Source organism: Amblyraja radiata, chromosome 10 (assembly GCF_010909765.2).
Source record: "Amblyraja radiata isolate CabotCenter1 chromosome 10, sAmbRad1.1.pri, whole genome shotgun sequence".
Classification (NCBI taxonomy): Eukaryota; Metazoa; Chordata; class Chondrichthyes; order Rajiformes; family Rajidae; genus Amblyraja; species Amblyraja radiata.
In genome coordinates, this window is record NC_045965.1 from 33,875,651 (window position 1) to 33,892,787 (window position 17,137).

Here is a 17,137-nt window from a genome sequence, read left to right on the forward strand (position 1 = left end):
CCTGCTTGAAATGGAATTTCAAGGAATAGCCGTGAGTCAATTGCCAGTCCACCAGCCATGAGTGAGCTGCCAGCACAACAGGCTTGAGTGACTGAGCCGCCAGCCCAAGAATCAATTCGGCCCACAATGTCCATACTAGCCCTCTGGAAACCAGTCCCTTCAGCCCACAACACCCATACTAGCACTCCAGAAACACCCCCACCCCCACCCCCACTGGCCACCAATATTGGAATTGGTGGAGAGGTGGAATATTGCATTGGGGGACCAGCCCTCCCGTGTGATGCTGGGACCCAATGGGTCCCACTAAGTATAGTAATCACATAAAATTTGAAATTATCTATTATAAATCTATAAAGAATCATCACTTTAACAATGAAAAAGTTTGATTTATTATTAGATTGTAAAGAACATACAACAGTGCTTAAAAATATTATTATCACATAACATTTAAAATTATCTATAATAAATCTATAAAGAATCATCACTTTAACAACAAAAAAAGTTTGATTTATTATTAAGACTAGAGCAACTGGGCCTGTCACATGGGAGGTCTGGCCCCCAACGCAACCCGTTCCCCAACGTAAGATTCCACCACTCCCCTGCCTCTCCCAGCACTGGACAAAAAAAATAATCCAATTGGACTTCCCCTGCCTGCCGCAGCACTTCCAATTGTAATACCAATTCACCCTCACCCTCCTGTTGAAGCACTTGCTGCTAGGAGCTGGAGTGTTGTATGATGGCAACATGGTTGCAAATCTCGGGTGCAGAACTGTGATGGTGGAAGCAGTGTTCCTGTATGCAACTTTGTATCAAAGTTTGTTGGAAGCTGGCAGGAAGGATCTTGACAGTAAAAATCTTGTTAAAGTTAGCTTTTTCAAACCTTGAAATATCAATAACGTGATATATAACATCAAATCTGAAGGAAACTTATTAGATGGACGACGGGAAAAAGCGGAGTAAGATTCTGCAAATTATCCGTAAGAATCATCAGTCTGATCAATAGCATCAATCTATAAAAAAGGGAATAAATATCAAATAATGGCACATGTGTAATTGTATTTACATTAATTCAGTTCCCTGTATTTCTCTCCATAAAACTTGCAACTTCAACAGGTCTGGCAGACATGTTACAGATACCTTTAACTAATATTTTACAAAAAGACTGCTTATAGAAAGCTCAAACATTACATTGCAGAGATGTGATACAAATAAAAATACAAACATTCAAAACTAGAATACACTTCAATAGTCAGGTTATCTGTTTACGAGATATTGTATGGCTTTTGTATATATGTATTGTTTTTCAATTATATATGTACTCTCATGCCCCAAGGAGGGTCGTTGTGTTTCAATAATCTTCAAACATAATACAAGACTTAACATCATTTATGGACACATTACACTGATGGGTGATCTGTGTCGATTAATCCTGGAAAAGTCAAACTCAAGTCCCCACTTGCAGCCTGGGTCTCTGTTCTGGGGGTACCCCCTGGTGTCACTGGTGCAGGTCTGGATGTGTCAAGGCTGGGGTAGTTAGTGAATGCAGCTGAGAGTGCAGAGAAGCTACTAGATCTTGCAGGCTGCAAGGCAGTGTATGTGGCTGCTGTGATGGTGTTGATGAAGGCTGCGGTGATGGTGTTGATGTAGGCTGCTGCTGCTGTTTCTGTGAGTACTGCTGCTGCTGTCCTGTGGAACTGGGTGACCTTCCCATGGGTGAGGTGGCCATTGGTGAGCATGGCATCACTGGTGGTGGCATCTGTGATGGTGCCATCAGTGACGGTGGCTGCAACACAGAAACATGTCTATATTAAGCAGAAGGCAAATACGCTAAAACTTTTCACAAGCTGTGTGTGACAAAGAATTTCAAGTCCAATTCACAAAAAAGTATTATAAAATTAGATACCTGGTGAGCCTGCTGATGTGGTGGTCCCATCAGTGGCATCTGTTGTGGTGGTCCCATCTGTGGCCTTCCCATCTGTTGCTGAGTCTGTAACACACATGAATTCATTGTGAATATTTCATACAAAAACATACATTTAAGGTCAAATATTAAAGTCAAATGTTCCCAAAATTCCACAAAAATTACTTAAAATATTTACCGACTGGGAGAATTTATGGGCCATCGTCATGGCAGACACAGAATAGTTGAACCACAGGTTCTCTGGTATCTTGAGCAGCTCAGTCTTTAAGAACCCCAGGAAGGTGTCAACAGCCTTCTCGTGTGGTGTCTGGGGCTGTGTCATGGCCTGTCTGGCCTCTCTGGCCTCTGTTGCCTGTTGCATGAGCTGCAACATAAATTAGTATGAAACAGGTAAGTAAATTTGGAAAAAAAAGATGGATGGATGGATGGATGAGAAGAGAAATCTGCCAAAAATTTCTCCAAAAGTACTTACCGTCTTGATCAGCTCCTGCTGACTTCCCTCTTCCTCCTCTACCTCAGTTGCTGTTGGGGTAGAGCCTGCAGTGGAGCTGGCAGTGGTCTTGCTCCTCTTGCTGTGCTGCTGACTGGTGGAGGGGGTGGATCCAGAGGTTCCCTCAAGTGGATCAAACTCCTCTTCACTGGACAGACAGGGCAGTGGCTTCTTCTTGTCAAACTGGAAGAAAATACATTTGTTACACAAACCTTCGAGACCACCAGGACATGGCAAGCAAGATGACAATCAAATTATTAATTTCACAATAACTATGTTATAATAATTACCTTCTTGGTGCTCTGTCTCCTCTCCTCTAGTATTATATGCGAATTGATAAAGCCCCATTTGTCAATGATCCACTGTTGCGTCGGGGTAAAGTTTTTGCCACCAGACCCTGACTTGTTCCCACTCGGAGACAGCTTCCCACATTCTGATCCCTGGCTTTTGAACCACAGACAGAGTGGGGCATCTGTAAAAAAACAAAAAAAAATAAAGACCAGTGTGAATTGCCTGCCTGCAAGAGAATGGAAGACCTAATGCTAGAAACTTGCAAGTTTTACCACACTGAACATGTTACCACATATGAAATAAAAAATACACAGAACAAAAAATAACTCCAAAATATACAAAATGCAACAGGAAGGCAAAATGTGCAGGCAAACTTGCTGGTGGCTAATGGCATTATTATCTGTCCACAATTTCATGTCATGGCAAGCAAGATGACAAACACATTTTTATTTTCATTATATTTATTCTGGTTCAGGAGACAGCAGCAGCAGTAATAGTATTAGTAGTTTTCATTTTATTTTTATGACTGCTACACAACATGAAGTTGCAAATTTCAGGAACAGAAATACAGACAAACAACCCAGTCATGGGCCTGACCCACAGGCGATTTTTTTAGGCGACTGTCACAGTCGTAGTAGATCGCCGAAAAATCGGCAACTGGACCCCCCCTACGACAAAGTCTACGACAAGCCACAATAACCTACCACCTAGTCAACATCAAGCTACGGCAAGCTACCGACAACCGGCGACCCAATTGTAGCGACTTAGGATGTCCACCTACAACCACACCTGCGACAACAGACGACAACGTACGCTAACCGAAGTTAACCTACGTCCACCCGCGACAAGCTATGACAAGCGAACACCCTGTCGGTGACATCTGAGGACAAGTGATGTCATTTTGGCCTCTAAAACAAAGGAATCGCAGTTTTCCTATAAAAGAGGTTGTTTCCAATCATTCTGCATCATGACTGCCATGCAGCAACATCAGAAGGGTGTTGCTCTTATTACAAGAAGAAGCCCTTCTGCTTGCAGCAGCTCTCATGCTTAAAAGATCAGCAAGACGGAAGAACAAGAAGAATGGGGAAGAAGAAGTCTGTGTGGTTGAAGTCCTTGTCCCTGAACAGACGCAAGTTGGGCCAGTATGACAACCTGATGAATGAGCTAGTGCAAGATGAGGCTGCCTTCAGAAACTTCACTAGGCTCCCCCCTGAGCTGTTTCCGAAGCTGAAGACATGGGTGGGCCCTCTCCTGGAGAAAAAGGAGACCTTCATGGGGAAGCCACTGGAACCAGGCCTGCGCCTAGCCATCACCCTCCGCTACCTGGCATCAGGAGACTCCTACGAGAGCCTCCCCTACAGCTCTCCTGTGGCCCACAACACCATCAGCAAGGTTGTCCAAGAGACCTGTGAGGCCATCATCAATGCTTATGAAGATGAAGTCATGGACTGCCCTAATACACCAGATGAGTGGAAGAGAATGGCTCAGGGCTTTGATACCCGATGGAACTTCCTGCACAAATGTGGGGCAATGGCCGGCAAACATGTAGCCATCAGGGGTCCACCCAAGGGAGGTTTAATGCACTTCAACTACAAGAAGTTCCACGCCATCGTACTCATAGTTGTGGTGGATGCAAACTACAACTTCCTGTTTGTGGATGTGGGCACACCTGGCAGTGTCGCAGATGGTGGGATCTGGAGAGACCTCCCTTAGGAAAGCACTGGAAGGAGGAAGAGCAGGCTTTCCTGATCCAGAACCCCGACATCCCCAACACACTGGTTGGTGATCACACCTTCACAGGTAGATGTCAAGGGAGCAGAGGATCTTCAACTACAGGCTGTCCAGGGCTAGGAAGGTCGTGGAAAATGCCATTGTCATCCTCGCCAGCAGATTCAGATGTTTGCTGACCACGATGGAGCAGAATCTCAACAATGCGGAGACCATTGTCTACGCAGCATGTGTCCTCCACAACCTGATCCGTACCAGAAGTGCAGCTGCAGTAGCCATGGTGGAGGGTGACCGAGTGGACAACCAGACAGGCAACATCACACCAGGCTCATGGATGGTGCACTGGAGACATTGCCAGGAAACACCTACAACAAGAGAGCCAAGGACCAGAGAGACCATTTCTGCACTTACTACAACTCCGAACTAGGCAGTGTACCATGGCAGAACGACATGATCTGAAGACCAGCATCAAACAGTGCACACCACAAACAGAAGTCCACCAGGAAGAGAGCCCACAACAGACCACAAAAAAAGGCAATTTTCAGGGCCACCCACATCCTCCCAAAGGATTTTAATTTTCAATGCTTGTGTTTGTGTTTGTTTTATTGATGAAAAATATATGAAAATAGTTTGCTTTTCAATGCAGTGCAATGCTTGTTTGTGTGTTTTATTGATCAAAATATATACGAAATAAATATTTGAAAGTAATGAAAGACACTAATCTGAAATATAATTTCATAAATCAATTAGCCATCAAAATGTCAAGCATTTCCTTTATTGATATTGAAACAAACAAAAGTTTTAACAACAAAAAGGTTGATAAGAGCATATAACAGTCCATACACAAATATTATAATCACATGAAAGTTGAAATTATCTATAATAAATCTATGAAGAATCATAACCTTAACAAAGAAAGTTTGATTTATTATTAGATTATAAAAAACATACAACTGTGCTTACAAAAATAAAGATGTTATATATTCACATAAAATTGTACTCCCATACCCCAAGGGGGGGTCGGTGAGTTTCAATAAACTTCAAACATAATACAAAAACCTACAGGACTTAACATAATTTATGGACACATTACACTGATGGGTGATCTGTGTCTATTAATCCTGGAAAACCCAGACTTAAGTGCCCACTTGAATCCTGGGTTTCTCTTGTGGGAGTACCCCCTGATATCACTGGTGCAGGTCTGGGTGTGTCAAGGCTGGGGAAGTATGTGAATGCAGCTGTGAGTGCAGAGCAGCCTCTAGATCTTGCAGGCTGCCAGCCAGTGTATGTGGATGTAGTGGCTACCTGCTATGTTGTGGAATAGGGTGACCTTGCCATGGGTAAGGTGGCCATCGGTGAGCATGACATCACTGGTGGTGACCCCATCAGTGACTGTGGCTGCAACACAGAAACATATCAATATTAATTGGAAGGCAAATAAATTAAAACTTTTCACAAGCTGTGTGTGGCAAAGAATTTCAAGTCTAATTCACAAAAAGTATTATAAAATTAAATACCTGGTATGCCTGCTGATATAGTGGTCCCATCAGTCCTATCTGTGGCTGTCCCATCTGTGGCTGTCCCATCAGCTGCTGAGTCTGCAACACACATGAATTCATTATGAATATTTCATACAAAAACATTAATTTAAAGGTCAAATATTAAAGTCAAATGCTCCCAAAATTGCACAAAAATTGCTTAAAATATTTACCGGCTGGAAGAAGTTATGGACCATCGTCATGGCAGCCATGGTGAAGTTGGACCATTCAAGAATGCCTGGAAGTTGGCAACAACCCTCTTGTGGTGTCTGGGGCTGTGTCATGGCCAATCTGGCCTCCGTGACCTCTGTTACTTGTTCCACGAGCTGCAACATGAATGAGTATGTTACAGGTAAGTAAATTTGGAAAGAAAAAGGAGAAGATGAATGGATGAATAGGAAGAGAAATCTGCCAAAAATGTCCCAAAAGTACTTACCTCCTTGATCAGCTGTTGAGTTGCCTCTCTCCTCTACCGCAGTTGCATTTGGGGTGTAGCCTGCAGTGGAGCTGGCAATGGTCCTGCTCCTCTTGCTGTGCTGCTGACTAGTGGAGGTGGTGGATCCAGAGGTTCCCTCAAGTGGATCAAACTCCTCTTCACTTGACACACTGGGCAGTGGCTTCTTCTTGTCAAACTGGAAGAAAATAAATGTGTTTTACCAACTTTCAAGATCATCAGGACATGGCAAGAAAGATGACAATCAAATTATCAATTTCACAATAACTTTATAATAATTACCTTCTTGGTGCTCTGTCTACTCTCCACTCGTACAATATGTGATTTGATAAAGGCCCATTTGTCGATGATCCACTGTTGCCTTGGGGTAAAGTTTTTGCCACCAGACCCTGACTTGTTCCCACTGTGAGAGTTTGCCATATCTTGTTCTTTGGCTCTTGAACCACTGACAGTTGAGCATCTGTAAAAAAAAGACCAGTGTGAACCAAATTTTTATTTTAATTATATTAATTAATAGAAATACAAACAACAACTGAGTAAGTAGGTACTTACAGGTGCAGTCAGGGAATTCCTTCGCTTTCGTCAAATAGCGAGTTCTTCCTGTCCTTGTTACGATATTGTTGGCAGTTCTTATCGTACAACTCAGGGTTTGCCTGATACCACTCGACCAGCTCTCCTTCTTGTTCCCTGCGGAACTCATACGGAAGTACCTTGAGTTTCCTGCCCTTCTTCACCTCACTTGAGGCATCAGTGTCCTGACCATCCTCTGATGTTGAGCTTGGGTCAGCAGCAGCAGCAGCAGTACCTGTAGTCTTGACAGGGCGGGGTGACCGTGGGGTCGTGGTGGAGACACGGGCCACTGCCCTGGTCTCCTCCCTGGCCGCCTCCTCCTCCTGGGACCACCTCTTGGGTCTCCACATTCTCCACCTACATGGTGGGTGAGGATGGGGGTTGGACCTTGCCCTTGGGCTGCCCCTTCTCCTTGCAGCCATTTTTCAAAGTACAATGTCCCCAACAAAAAAATTTAGAATGTCCACGCACTATATTCACCTGATTATGTGATGCTGAGGGCTTGTATTATCCCAATGTCGCTACTTGACTTCTCTTGATGCCGGTACCTGTCGCCAGGATGACATTGGTTGGTGTAGGTAGTCGCCAATGTATCTCACCGAGGTTATCACCGGCAACAACCTACGTTATCCTGGCGACAGCACCTATATCAGGCTATGATCATTAGCGACAAGCCCATGGGCGCCGACTGTCGCCGAAAAGCTTTGAACATTTCAAAATCCAACGGTGACCAGAAAAAAGGTACAACTCTCTGGGCGACTGAGGAGGCCATACAGGCGACACCCCGGCGACAGCCTAGTCCCCTAAAAAATCGCCTAAGTGGGACAGACCCATAAGTAGGCACTTACAGATGCAGTCAGGGAATTCCTTGTCCTTGGTGTCAAGTAGTGAGTTCTTCCTGTCCTTGTTTCTATAATGTTGGTGGTTCTTGTCATACAATTATGGGTTTGACTGATACCACTCGACCAGCTCTCCTTCTTGTTCCCTGTTGAACTCATAAGGAACTACCTTGGGTCTCCTGCCCTTCTTCACCTCCTCCTGGACAGTGGACACATTAGAGACACTTGAGGCATCAGTGTCCTGAGCATCATCTGATGGCGAGTCTGGGTCAGCAGCAGTAGTACCTGTAGTCTTGGTAGGGCGGCCAGTCCGGGATGGGGTGGTGGAGGGGACCTGGTCTCCTCCTGGGCCACCTCCTCCTGGGACTCCTCCTCCTGGGTCTCCTCAGTCTCCATCTGCCTGGTGGATGTGGGTAGGGACGGGGGTTGGGCCTTGCCCTTGTGCTGCCTCTTCCTTCTCCTTGGAGCCATGTTGCACAATCCAATGTCCAATGTCCCCAACACAAAATGCACAATGTCCATACACTATAGTCGCGTGACCATGTGGAGCGTTTCCCACGGGGGCGCCGATGGTTGCCAGCTGTCGTAGGTCGTTGCCGGTATGGTTGTAGCTTGTCGTTGATATGGTCGTACATTGTCGTAGATTGTCCCCGATATAGGCATAGATGGACTTCATTCATCAGCATCCCGACTGGCTGTTGTAGCTTGACTTCTGTGGACTTGGGTTTTTCCAATGCCTGTCCCTCTTGACGCCGGTACCTGTCGCCAGTTGACCTAGGTGGACGTAGGTGGTCGCCAATGGAATTCACCGAAGTCAGCACTACGACAAACTACGTAACCTGGCGACAACCTACAGCAGCACCTACGTCAGGAGAAGTCAATCTACGCTCATTGGCGTCAAACCCACTGCCGGCAATTTTTTTTTAACATTTTGAAAATCCAGCGGCGACCTGAAAGACGCTACGACTCTTTGGGCGAGTGAGGAGACTACTCACGACCATACAAGCAACACCCTGGCGACAGCCTAATCGCCTGTAGTCGCCTAAAAAAATGTTAATAATAATAAAAAATAAATCGCCTAAGTGGAACAGGTTCTTAAACATTTCAAAAACTCCAATCATAATGTTTATCACTTATATATCTTCATCCGACGAATAGCAAGACAATCCCAGAATTCCAGAAGTTTCTGTCTGTAAAATAGACTCCCGGGAATTATTCATGATCTTCCCAGCCTGTATTTGTTCTTCGTCTATGTGCAACTCCGTTGTGGTGCCACAGGAAGAGGAGGTTTGCAGATTTGGTAGCCGAGACAGAAGAATTTTGGTCATATGGTGTGCAGGCTCTCCCATTGTGTTTTGTGAAGTTAAGTGCATGGAAAATCTTGGTGGATTGCGAGCAGAATTAAAAGTCAGCGGTTTGTCCTGAAAGTCAGGGTTAACTGCAGAACAGTCATAGATAACACCATCTGTAATACACGGGCTGAGGTGGAGCTTTTCACTCCCTTCGTCAGATTCCTCAATATAATTTTCATGAGTCACAACTTCTGCTTCATTTGATTGAGGCATGCATGGTTGTTTGAAACTCTGCAACGAAGCTGCAAATAACAAACCTTAAATTTACAAAACAGAATACTGAAGCAATTAATCCAAAATGCTGGAAACAGTAAAATTGCCAACTTAAAGATTAAAATCTTCAGGATGCAAGAAAAATTGCTTGTTAAAATAAGATGTCAACATTTTCTATTACAGTAAATTTTAATTTCAATAACAATTATTTGTTCTGATATTTACACCAACATTATGTAAAATCATGCAATCATTAAAATTTAGATAAATGCACAAAAAAAGTAATTTTATTGTCAGTAAATCTAATTGAAAAGCCATAGTTGAGTGAAGTTAGTTAATAAATATCCACAAATACCAATTATTTAAAAAATCAATATGAAATTATGTTTGTCTAAGGATTCTGGGCACAAGTGTTTAGAAGATAAATTAGCATGTGGCTAGAAAGCCTCATAATGGATAATGAAATCACCCAGATTTACACTGCATAGCAGAACTACTACCTGCAATGGGAAGCCATCAGATAACTATTGCATATGGGATAAACCTCCATCAAATAACAAGAATTGGATTTTCAAAGATTGTGCAACTCTTTCAGAGGACAGAGATGCCAAAGACCTATGGATATAGTAAAAATCTGACAATCCTTCATCAACTATTGAAATCCCAAAGGTTCTTCATTTGGTTCACCAGGTAATGTTTCATGCACTTTCAATCAATGCCCTTGGGTTTGAAAAAAAATTGTTTGAGGAAGTAAAAGATGAATTAATAATAAGCCAGCGTGGAAGATTAGAGGGCAGGAAAGTGATATTAAGCTGGAGAAAGGTGGATGTGAACAAATGAGCATTAAAAATGTGCCAAGATTCTAAAATTAAGTTGCAAAATATAAGGTACTGCACATACACAGTTGCTGTTTTTCTATGTCAAATTTGTCTGAGGAGTAACTTTAGATACCTTGTTGGTTGATGGTCGCTGGTCTTTTGCGGGTGTATGCGCGGGGTTTCCATGGATGCTCCTTGTGGGAAGGATCTAAATGACGCAGTTTCCACAAGTAACATCGATACTCCTTCTGAAGCTCTCCTATGTGGTTATCGAATTCCTGGATCTTCCGTTCGGAGTAATGGGATAGTTGCGATTGCTGAATAGCAGAGAAAGCATTTCTTCTTTATTACATATTTTGTTAACAATTCAGTTTCTTATTAAAAAACTCAATCCCAGACCAAAAAAAATGCCCGAAGCAATAAACTGAAATATATTTTTTCTCAATGAAAGCAAAAAGAGCGCGTTAATTAGTTAACAAAGAATTGTGGGGAAAAGCATACTTTACTAACTAAAAATAAACCACTACAGAATCTAGAAATGTAATATAAAAGTAGAAAATACTGGAAGTACATAGCAGGTCAGGCAGCATCTGTCATCCTCAAGACAGATGCTGACTATTTCACACGTACTTTAAAAAAAAACCCTAATGAGACTTTTTAGACAACGGCTTTGCTTTTATGCGTTTTCATTCTTTTAACTGTGTTCATTTGAGCTATTAAACATTGCAAGGTATGAGCAGAAGAATACGGAAGATAACACATGGAAATGTGATTTTAAATGGTTCATACTAAAAAAGATAAAAGGTAATTTAGTTGAGGATGGGACATTTGTTCCCTGTAGTGAAATAATTCTACTGGTTCATAGTTTTTACCGCAGACAAGTAACATTTTACCTGCAGGTAGTACTCAATCTCAGACTTGATACTTGGAATCCATTTCTTCACGTCAATGGCTGAATTCAAAGAAGACTACAAAAACACAGAAAACATTCAAATTATTAGACATAAATGATTACTGAATTGAAGCCATCATTTAATAATAATAATTTTATGATCAAACAGGCAGCACTGTGACGCAGTGGTGGAGTTGGTGCCTTACAGCGCCAGAGACCCGGGTTCGATCCTGACTACAAGTGCTGTCTGCGTGGAGTTTGTACTTTCCCCCCGTGAACTGCGTGGGTTTTCTCCGGGAGCTCGTTTCCTCCCACACACCAAAAACAGAGGTTTGTAGGCTAGTTGGCTCGGTAAAAATTGTAAATTGTCCCTAGTGTGTGTTGGATAGTATTAGTGTGTGGGGATCGCTGGTCGGCACGGACTTGATGGACCAAAGGACCTGTTTCCACGCTGTATCTCAAAAACTACAAAGTGTTTTATTGCTATATAGTGCCCTCCATAATGTTTGGTACAAATACTCATCATTTATTTGCCTCTGTACTCCACAATTTGAGATTTGTAATAGGAAAAAAAAAAAATCACATGTGGTTAAAGAGCACATTGTCAGATTTTGTAGCCTCCTTTTGCTCTGGTATTTTGTATCAATAACATGTTTAAACTATGGTGATTTATTCTTAATGTTTTAAAGATTTATTTTTTATTCTTAATAGTTTACTGTTTGTCGTGTTGTTGCTTGCGAGCGGAGCACCTAGGCAAATTACTTGTATGTGTACATACTTGGCCAATAAACTTATTCATTCATTTTAATAAAGGCCATTTTGTATACATTTTGTTTTCACCATGTAGAAATTACAGTAGTTTATACATAGTCCCCCCATTTTAGGGCACCATAATGTTTGGGACACATGGCTTCACAGGCGTTTGTAATTGCTCAGGTGTGTTAAAATACCGCCTTAATGCAGGTATAAGAGAGCTCTCAGCGCCTAGTCTTTCCTCCAGTCTTTCCACCTTTGTAACTTTTATTGCTGTTTATCAACATGATGAACAGCATTATCAAAGTTGTGCCAATGAAAGTTAAATAAGCCATTATGAGACTAAGAAACAAGAATAAAACTGTTTGAGATATCAGCCAAACCTTAGGCTTACCAAAATCAACTGTTTAGATCATTAAGAAGAAAGAGCACTGGTGAGCTTACTAATCGCAAAGGGACTGGCAGGCCAAGAAAGACCTCGACAACTAATGACAGAAGAATTCACTCTATAATAAAGAAAAATCCCCAAACACCTGTCCGAATGATCAGAAACACTGTTCAGGAGTCAGGTGTGGATTTGTCAATGACCACTATCCGCAGAAGACTTCATTAACATACATAGAGGCTACACTGCAAGATGCAAACTACCGTTTGGCCACAAAAATAGGATGGCTAGGTTACAGTTTGCCAAGAAGTACTTAAAGGCGCAACCACAGTTCTGGAAAAAGGTCATGTGGACAGATGAGACGAAGATTAACTTATATCAGAGTGATGGCAAGAGCAAACTATGGGGGAGAGAAGGAACTGCCCAAGATCCAAAGCATACCACCTCATCCGTGAAACACGGTGGTGGGGGTGTTATGGCCTGGGCATGTATGGCTGCTGAAGGTACTGGCTCACTTATCTTCATTGATGATACAACTGCTGATGGCAGTAGCATAATGAATTCTGAAGTGTATAGACACATCCTATCTGCTCGTTCAAACAAATGCCTCAAAACTCATTGGCCGGCAGTTCATTCTACAGCAAGACAATGATCCCAAACATACTGCAAAAGCAACAAAGGAGTTTTTCAAAGCTAAAAAAGTCAATTCTTGAATGGCCAAGTCAATCATGCCTTTTATATGCTGAAGAGAAAACTGAAGAGGACCAGTATTGCAGTACTAGCTAAAGATGGCTGCAATACAGGCATTCAAGCAGTCATTGCATGCAAAGGATATCACAAAGTGCCAGTATTAACAAAGTCAGGGTTTTTGTCCTCCTTGGGATGATAACAATAAAATGTATATACGACAGCAAAATGTTTCAGGTATTCAAAATCTTCACTTGAATACAAACCAAATTTGGTTGGTAACATGATGACGGATCATAAAGGAAAATTAAATAGAGAATTAAAAATAACACTCAACAATCAGCACTTTTAGGATTTTTTTGCACAATAATGTTGTGTCAATTCTGCAACCAAATATGTTGTGGTTCAATTACGCATTGCAAACTGTGCATACCCACCAGTTTGGGACGATTTTGATGGATCTCTCTTATGCGACCCTCTATTAAACAGAAATAAAGTGATTAACAATCGTCAGCCAACACTAAATTCTTTCATTCATATCCAGATGACAATTTGCATTTATGTAACATTTATAATGTACATTTTTTCTTAAGTTCTTCATAGAGAAAAATGTAACCTAGAATCGTACTGAAATACAAGAAGTAACTAAATGTCTGTTCAAAGTGATAAATATTAGTGTTCTTAAAGGAGGAGAGAAAAGTTGAGGTTTGGGGGATAGAGTTCCAGAAGCTGGTTCCCAATTACCGTCGCCAATGGTGAAAGCATGTATTTAGAATGCAGGACAGGTCAAAATGGTAGGACCAGATATCTCAAATAATTGCAAGGCTTGTAGTGGTGAATAGGTTAAAAATTACCACACTAGAACGTTTAGAGGCTCCACATACAAGTTTGTTTAGTGGTCTATGGAGTTCTCAAAGAATGCCTAAAAAAAACAAGATTGACAACTTAATTGAAAGAGTAAATCTCCAGCTTTTGATTGTTTGATCACAGAGTTATGAATCAGGATATATTTTAGAGAAGCCATCAGTGACAATAAAACTGCAAAATAGGTTTAACTACTGAAATTAGATCAGCATGAAATAAAATGAACAATACAGCAAATTAATAATCTATTATTCCCATTGAAGAGTCTCTGGCTTTGCTGGGACTCAAGTTACAGAGACTGTAAAAGTTGAAAACAACAAGACAGGGCCATTTGGTTGCAATGGGAAACCGCGCTTGGGCAGAAATAGCCAGAAGCCCAAGTTAAGACAATTCACAGGGAAGTCTTCAGAAACAATCAATCCCATATTCCTCTACATCAGATTAGCTTGGTATCAATAACTACAATGCAACATAAATGGTGAACTGGAAATAGAATTAATTACTAAACCCTGGAACAGATGATCACCTGGTATTGAGGTGAGAACCTAGAATCAATACGATAAAAGGAGGGAATAAGTTTGGGATTCAGAGAACTAGAAGCCAGAAGCCTGACTGAAGGATCACCATGTGTCTAGATGGGCGGAATATTGTGCAAGCTGACTGCTGTACTTCATCTTTGCAGTTGAGTTTGAATATGGAGAACTCCATAAAGCATTGCATGTACAACCTCCAAACAGTTTTCAAAATGAAAAGCTAATCTATCCATCTGCTCTAGGGTGTTATTTTTAAATCGGGTGTCAGAAATGTTTCTCTAATTAGTGTGAAACAGGCTCAAGAAGATTAGATCACATGAATTAAGAGTGGGCTGTTCTGTTCCTTGTGCCTGCTCTGACTTTCTAGGATATCGTGTTTGACTTTCCCTACCAACACCACTCCCTGTATTAACCCAATGTTTTTTTAACAGTTTAAAATCCAACAGGTTCACAATTCACCTCAGAGGAGGATCTTGAGAATCTGTAGCCCTCACCTTGGTCTATGTGGAACTCCACACCCACCAATGTGATGGGCTATTAATTGTTTGCATAGTTAGGAGCAATAACAAAATGGACATTAAATGCCATCTTTGGCAACTTGAAGAAAAATGTGGGTATTTTGTTTTACATGGATGGCTAGAAATCCAATAGATACATATTTGTTTAGAATCCCAAAAGCCTGGGAGGCACATTACCTCCTCGTATAGTCACTGAACCATCATCCAGTTGGCACCATCCCTGATCACCCAAAGCAATGCATTAGTTCTTGCCCCATTATCCCATCACCAACTTCTAAAATCTGATGCAAAAACTCATTTTATCCTTATCTTCATGTACGTCTGAATTGTTTACAACTTGGAAATAAAGACAGAAGCTTTTGTTCATTAGTTGTGCAATGTTTGGAGAACAGCATCATATGACACACAACATATTCCTAACCAGGCTGCTAGTACCCCATAACAACACATAGTAGGAAGATTTCTTACAAAAGTAGTGATGGGACCTGCATTGAACCATAAGGTGTAGAGAGAGGGAAAAATAACACAAGGCTGGGTGGAAATAAGAATTTGGGAATGGGAGCAGGGAATTAAGTTCCTTCAGCCTGTTCTAAGATCATAAGACACATGAGCAGAATTAGGCCATCAAGCCCATCGAGTTTACTCGGCCATTCAATCATGGCTGAACAATTTTTTCCACTCAACCCTATTTTCCTGCCTTCTTCCCGTAAGCTTTGACAATTAACCTCGGTACACGTGACAAACTAAACTAATAAGATTGGTACTAAGACTGAGAACCTAACACAAGCCCTGCCTTCCCAAACATGCGTTGCCATGCTTGGAATCCAATTGAGGATTCTACCCTCTGTAGGCACTCCCACGAATGAAAATATTAAAACAATCATATTATTACATGGCTCAGTGGGGAATGAAATACTGAGACAATGTACAGCAACTGCCTGCGATTGCTGCTATGAAAGATGCTATCGCTCAGCACCAAGATGTCCAGGAATGTACCCCGGCCTGCAAGGCCAATGCTAAGCAACACTAAGCACTTGTAGTCTTTATCCAACCTAACGGGTGATGGAATTGCAGTCTCACCCTCCTCGCGTGGCTGCACAGCTCACCCTAGTCTGGAGATTTCTGCTTTGTAATAAATTCTATGGCTAGACCTTGGCGTTTCTCATTTCAACCCTAAATGGCATAACCCATATTCTGAGATTACCCCTTAATTTATAGAATCCTCAACAGGGGGGCACATCCTCCCGCATTTACACTGTTAAAAGTCAAGAACCAGACCAACCGTATGAGTAGAACCATGTGCTAAAGTTGTCCTGTTGGAGAAGCTACTCTGTGCAATCAATCCTAAGCGGCTGGACACTGAAAGTACCCACAAGCATTAGAAAACCCCGCGGCTTTCCCCACGCCCACACTCCATGGCGCCATCACTCACTCACAGCTTGATTGTGCACGGGAAAATCAAGCAAGTCCAAAAAAAGAAATGCTGGAGTAACTCAGCAGTGGTGCTTCTGACCCGCTAAGTTCCTCCAGCAGTTTTTTTTTTTTAATTTAATGCTTAAGATCCCAGTATCTGAAGATTATCGTCTCCAATTTTCATTACCGTCCTTCTCTTTCTGCAACCACAGTCGGTTCAGTTTCCCCAGCTGCTTCTCTTCGTTGCGGGCCATCGTTGCCTCCGCTCGATGATCTTTGCTCGTTGCCTTTTCACCGGCTCCTCCTGGTCCCTGGTCAAAGATACTAGAGTGAGCGAGATTGACCACTCCTTCCACAGCAGGACTACGCAACCCAACGTCACTTCCGCCATTTTAGGAATAAGACCCCGACCTCCGTGATGCCTCCTCCAGATTAATCCACGTCAATCCATCGGATTTTGCAGTTTATCTTGCTCAATCATAGCCTTCTATCATACACCATTATGAACTTTGTTTATAATAAATAAGGTGCTTCTTTTTAAAAAAAAAAAAATTAAACGGGAAACTGCGTATAAAATGAGCGACAATGCGCAATGGAAGGTCTCTGGACCATTTAATCAGTGTTGTGGGGAAACGGTATGTGTGTGTGTTTCTGTGTGAGAGGCAATATAGAGATAATAGATTTCAAAGTTCCTCATGGATCAGAAGAAACTTTGATTTAAAGCAACTCATGATGTACATGAGCTATTCTGGACCCACTGTCGACATCTGAAACTACAGTAAAATATCATAGATTTAACTTATAAGAACAAATTTGATTATAACTGCATACCTGCAGAATGGATGATATGTCACTTAAATGCAATATATTTGCCTATA

The 17,137-nt window shown here is 41.9% G+C and overlaps 1 protein-coding gene and 1 long non-coding RNA gene across 2 annotated transcripts; both read right to left on the bottom strand.

The window, feature by feature from the left end:
* Positions 1-365: 365 nt before the first annotated feature.
* LOC116977772 lies at positions 366-16,609 on the bottom strand. The gene is made up of 9 exons (XM_033028519.1): positions 16,447-16,609; positions 13,369-13,409; positions 11,108-11,182; positions 10,348-10,531; positions 2,702-2,883; positions 2,394-2,594; positions 2,100-2,285; positions 1,904-1,987; positions 366-1,783 (listed from the first exon to the last, which is right to left on the bottom strand). The coding sequence occupies exons 1-9, from the start codon at positions 16,511-16,513 to the stop codon at positions 1,496-1,498; spliced, it is 1,308 nt and encodes a 435-aa protein (XP_032884410.1). The 5' UTR covers positions 16,514-16,609; the 3' UTR covers positions 366-1,495.
* Positions 6,409-8,687, bottom strand: LOC116977773. Its single transcript, XR_004413299.1, has 3 exons — positions 6,975-8,687; positions 6,705-6,882; positions 6,409-6,600 (listed from the first exon to the last, which is right to left on the bottom strand). It is a non-coding gene; the product is annotated as an uncharacterized LOC116977773 (long non-coding RNA).
* Positions 16,610-17,137: the final 528 nt, after the last annotated feature.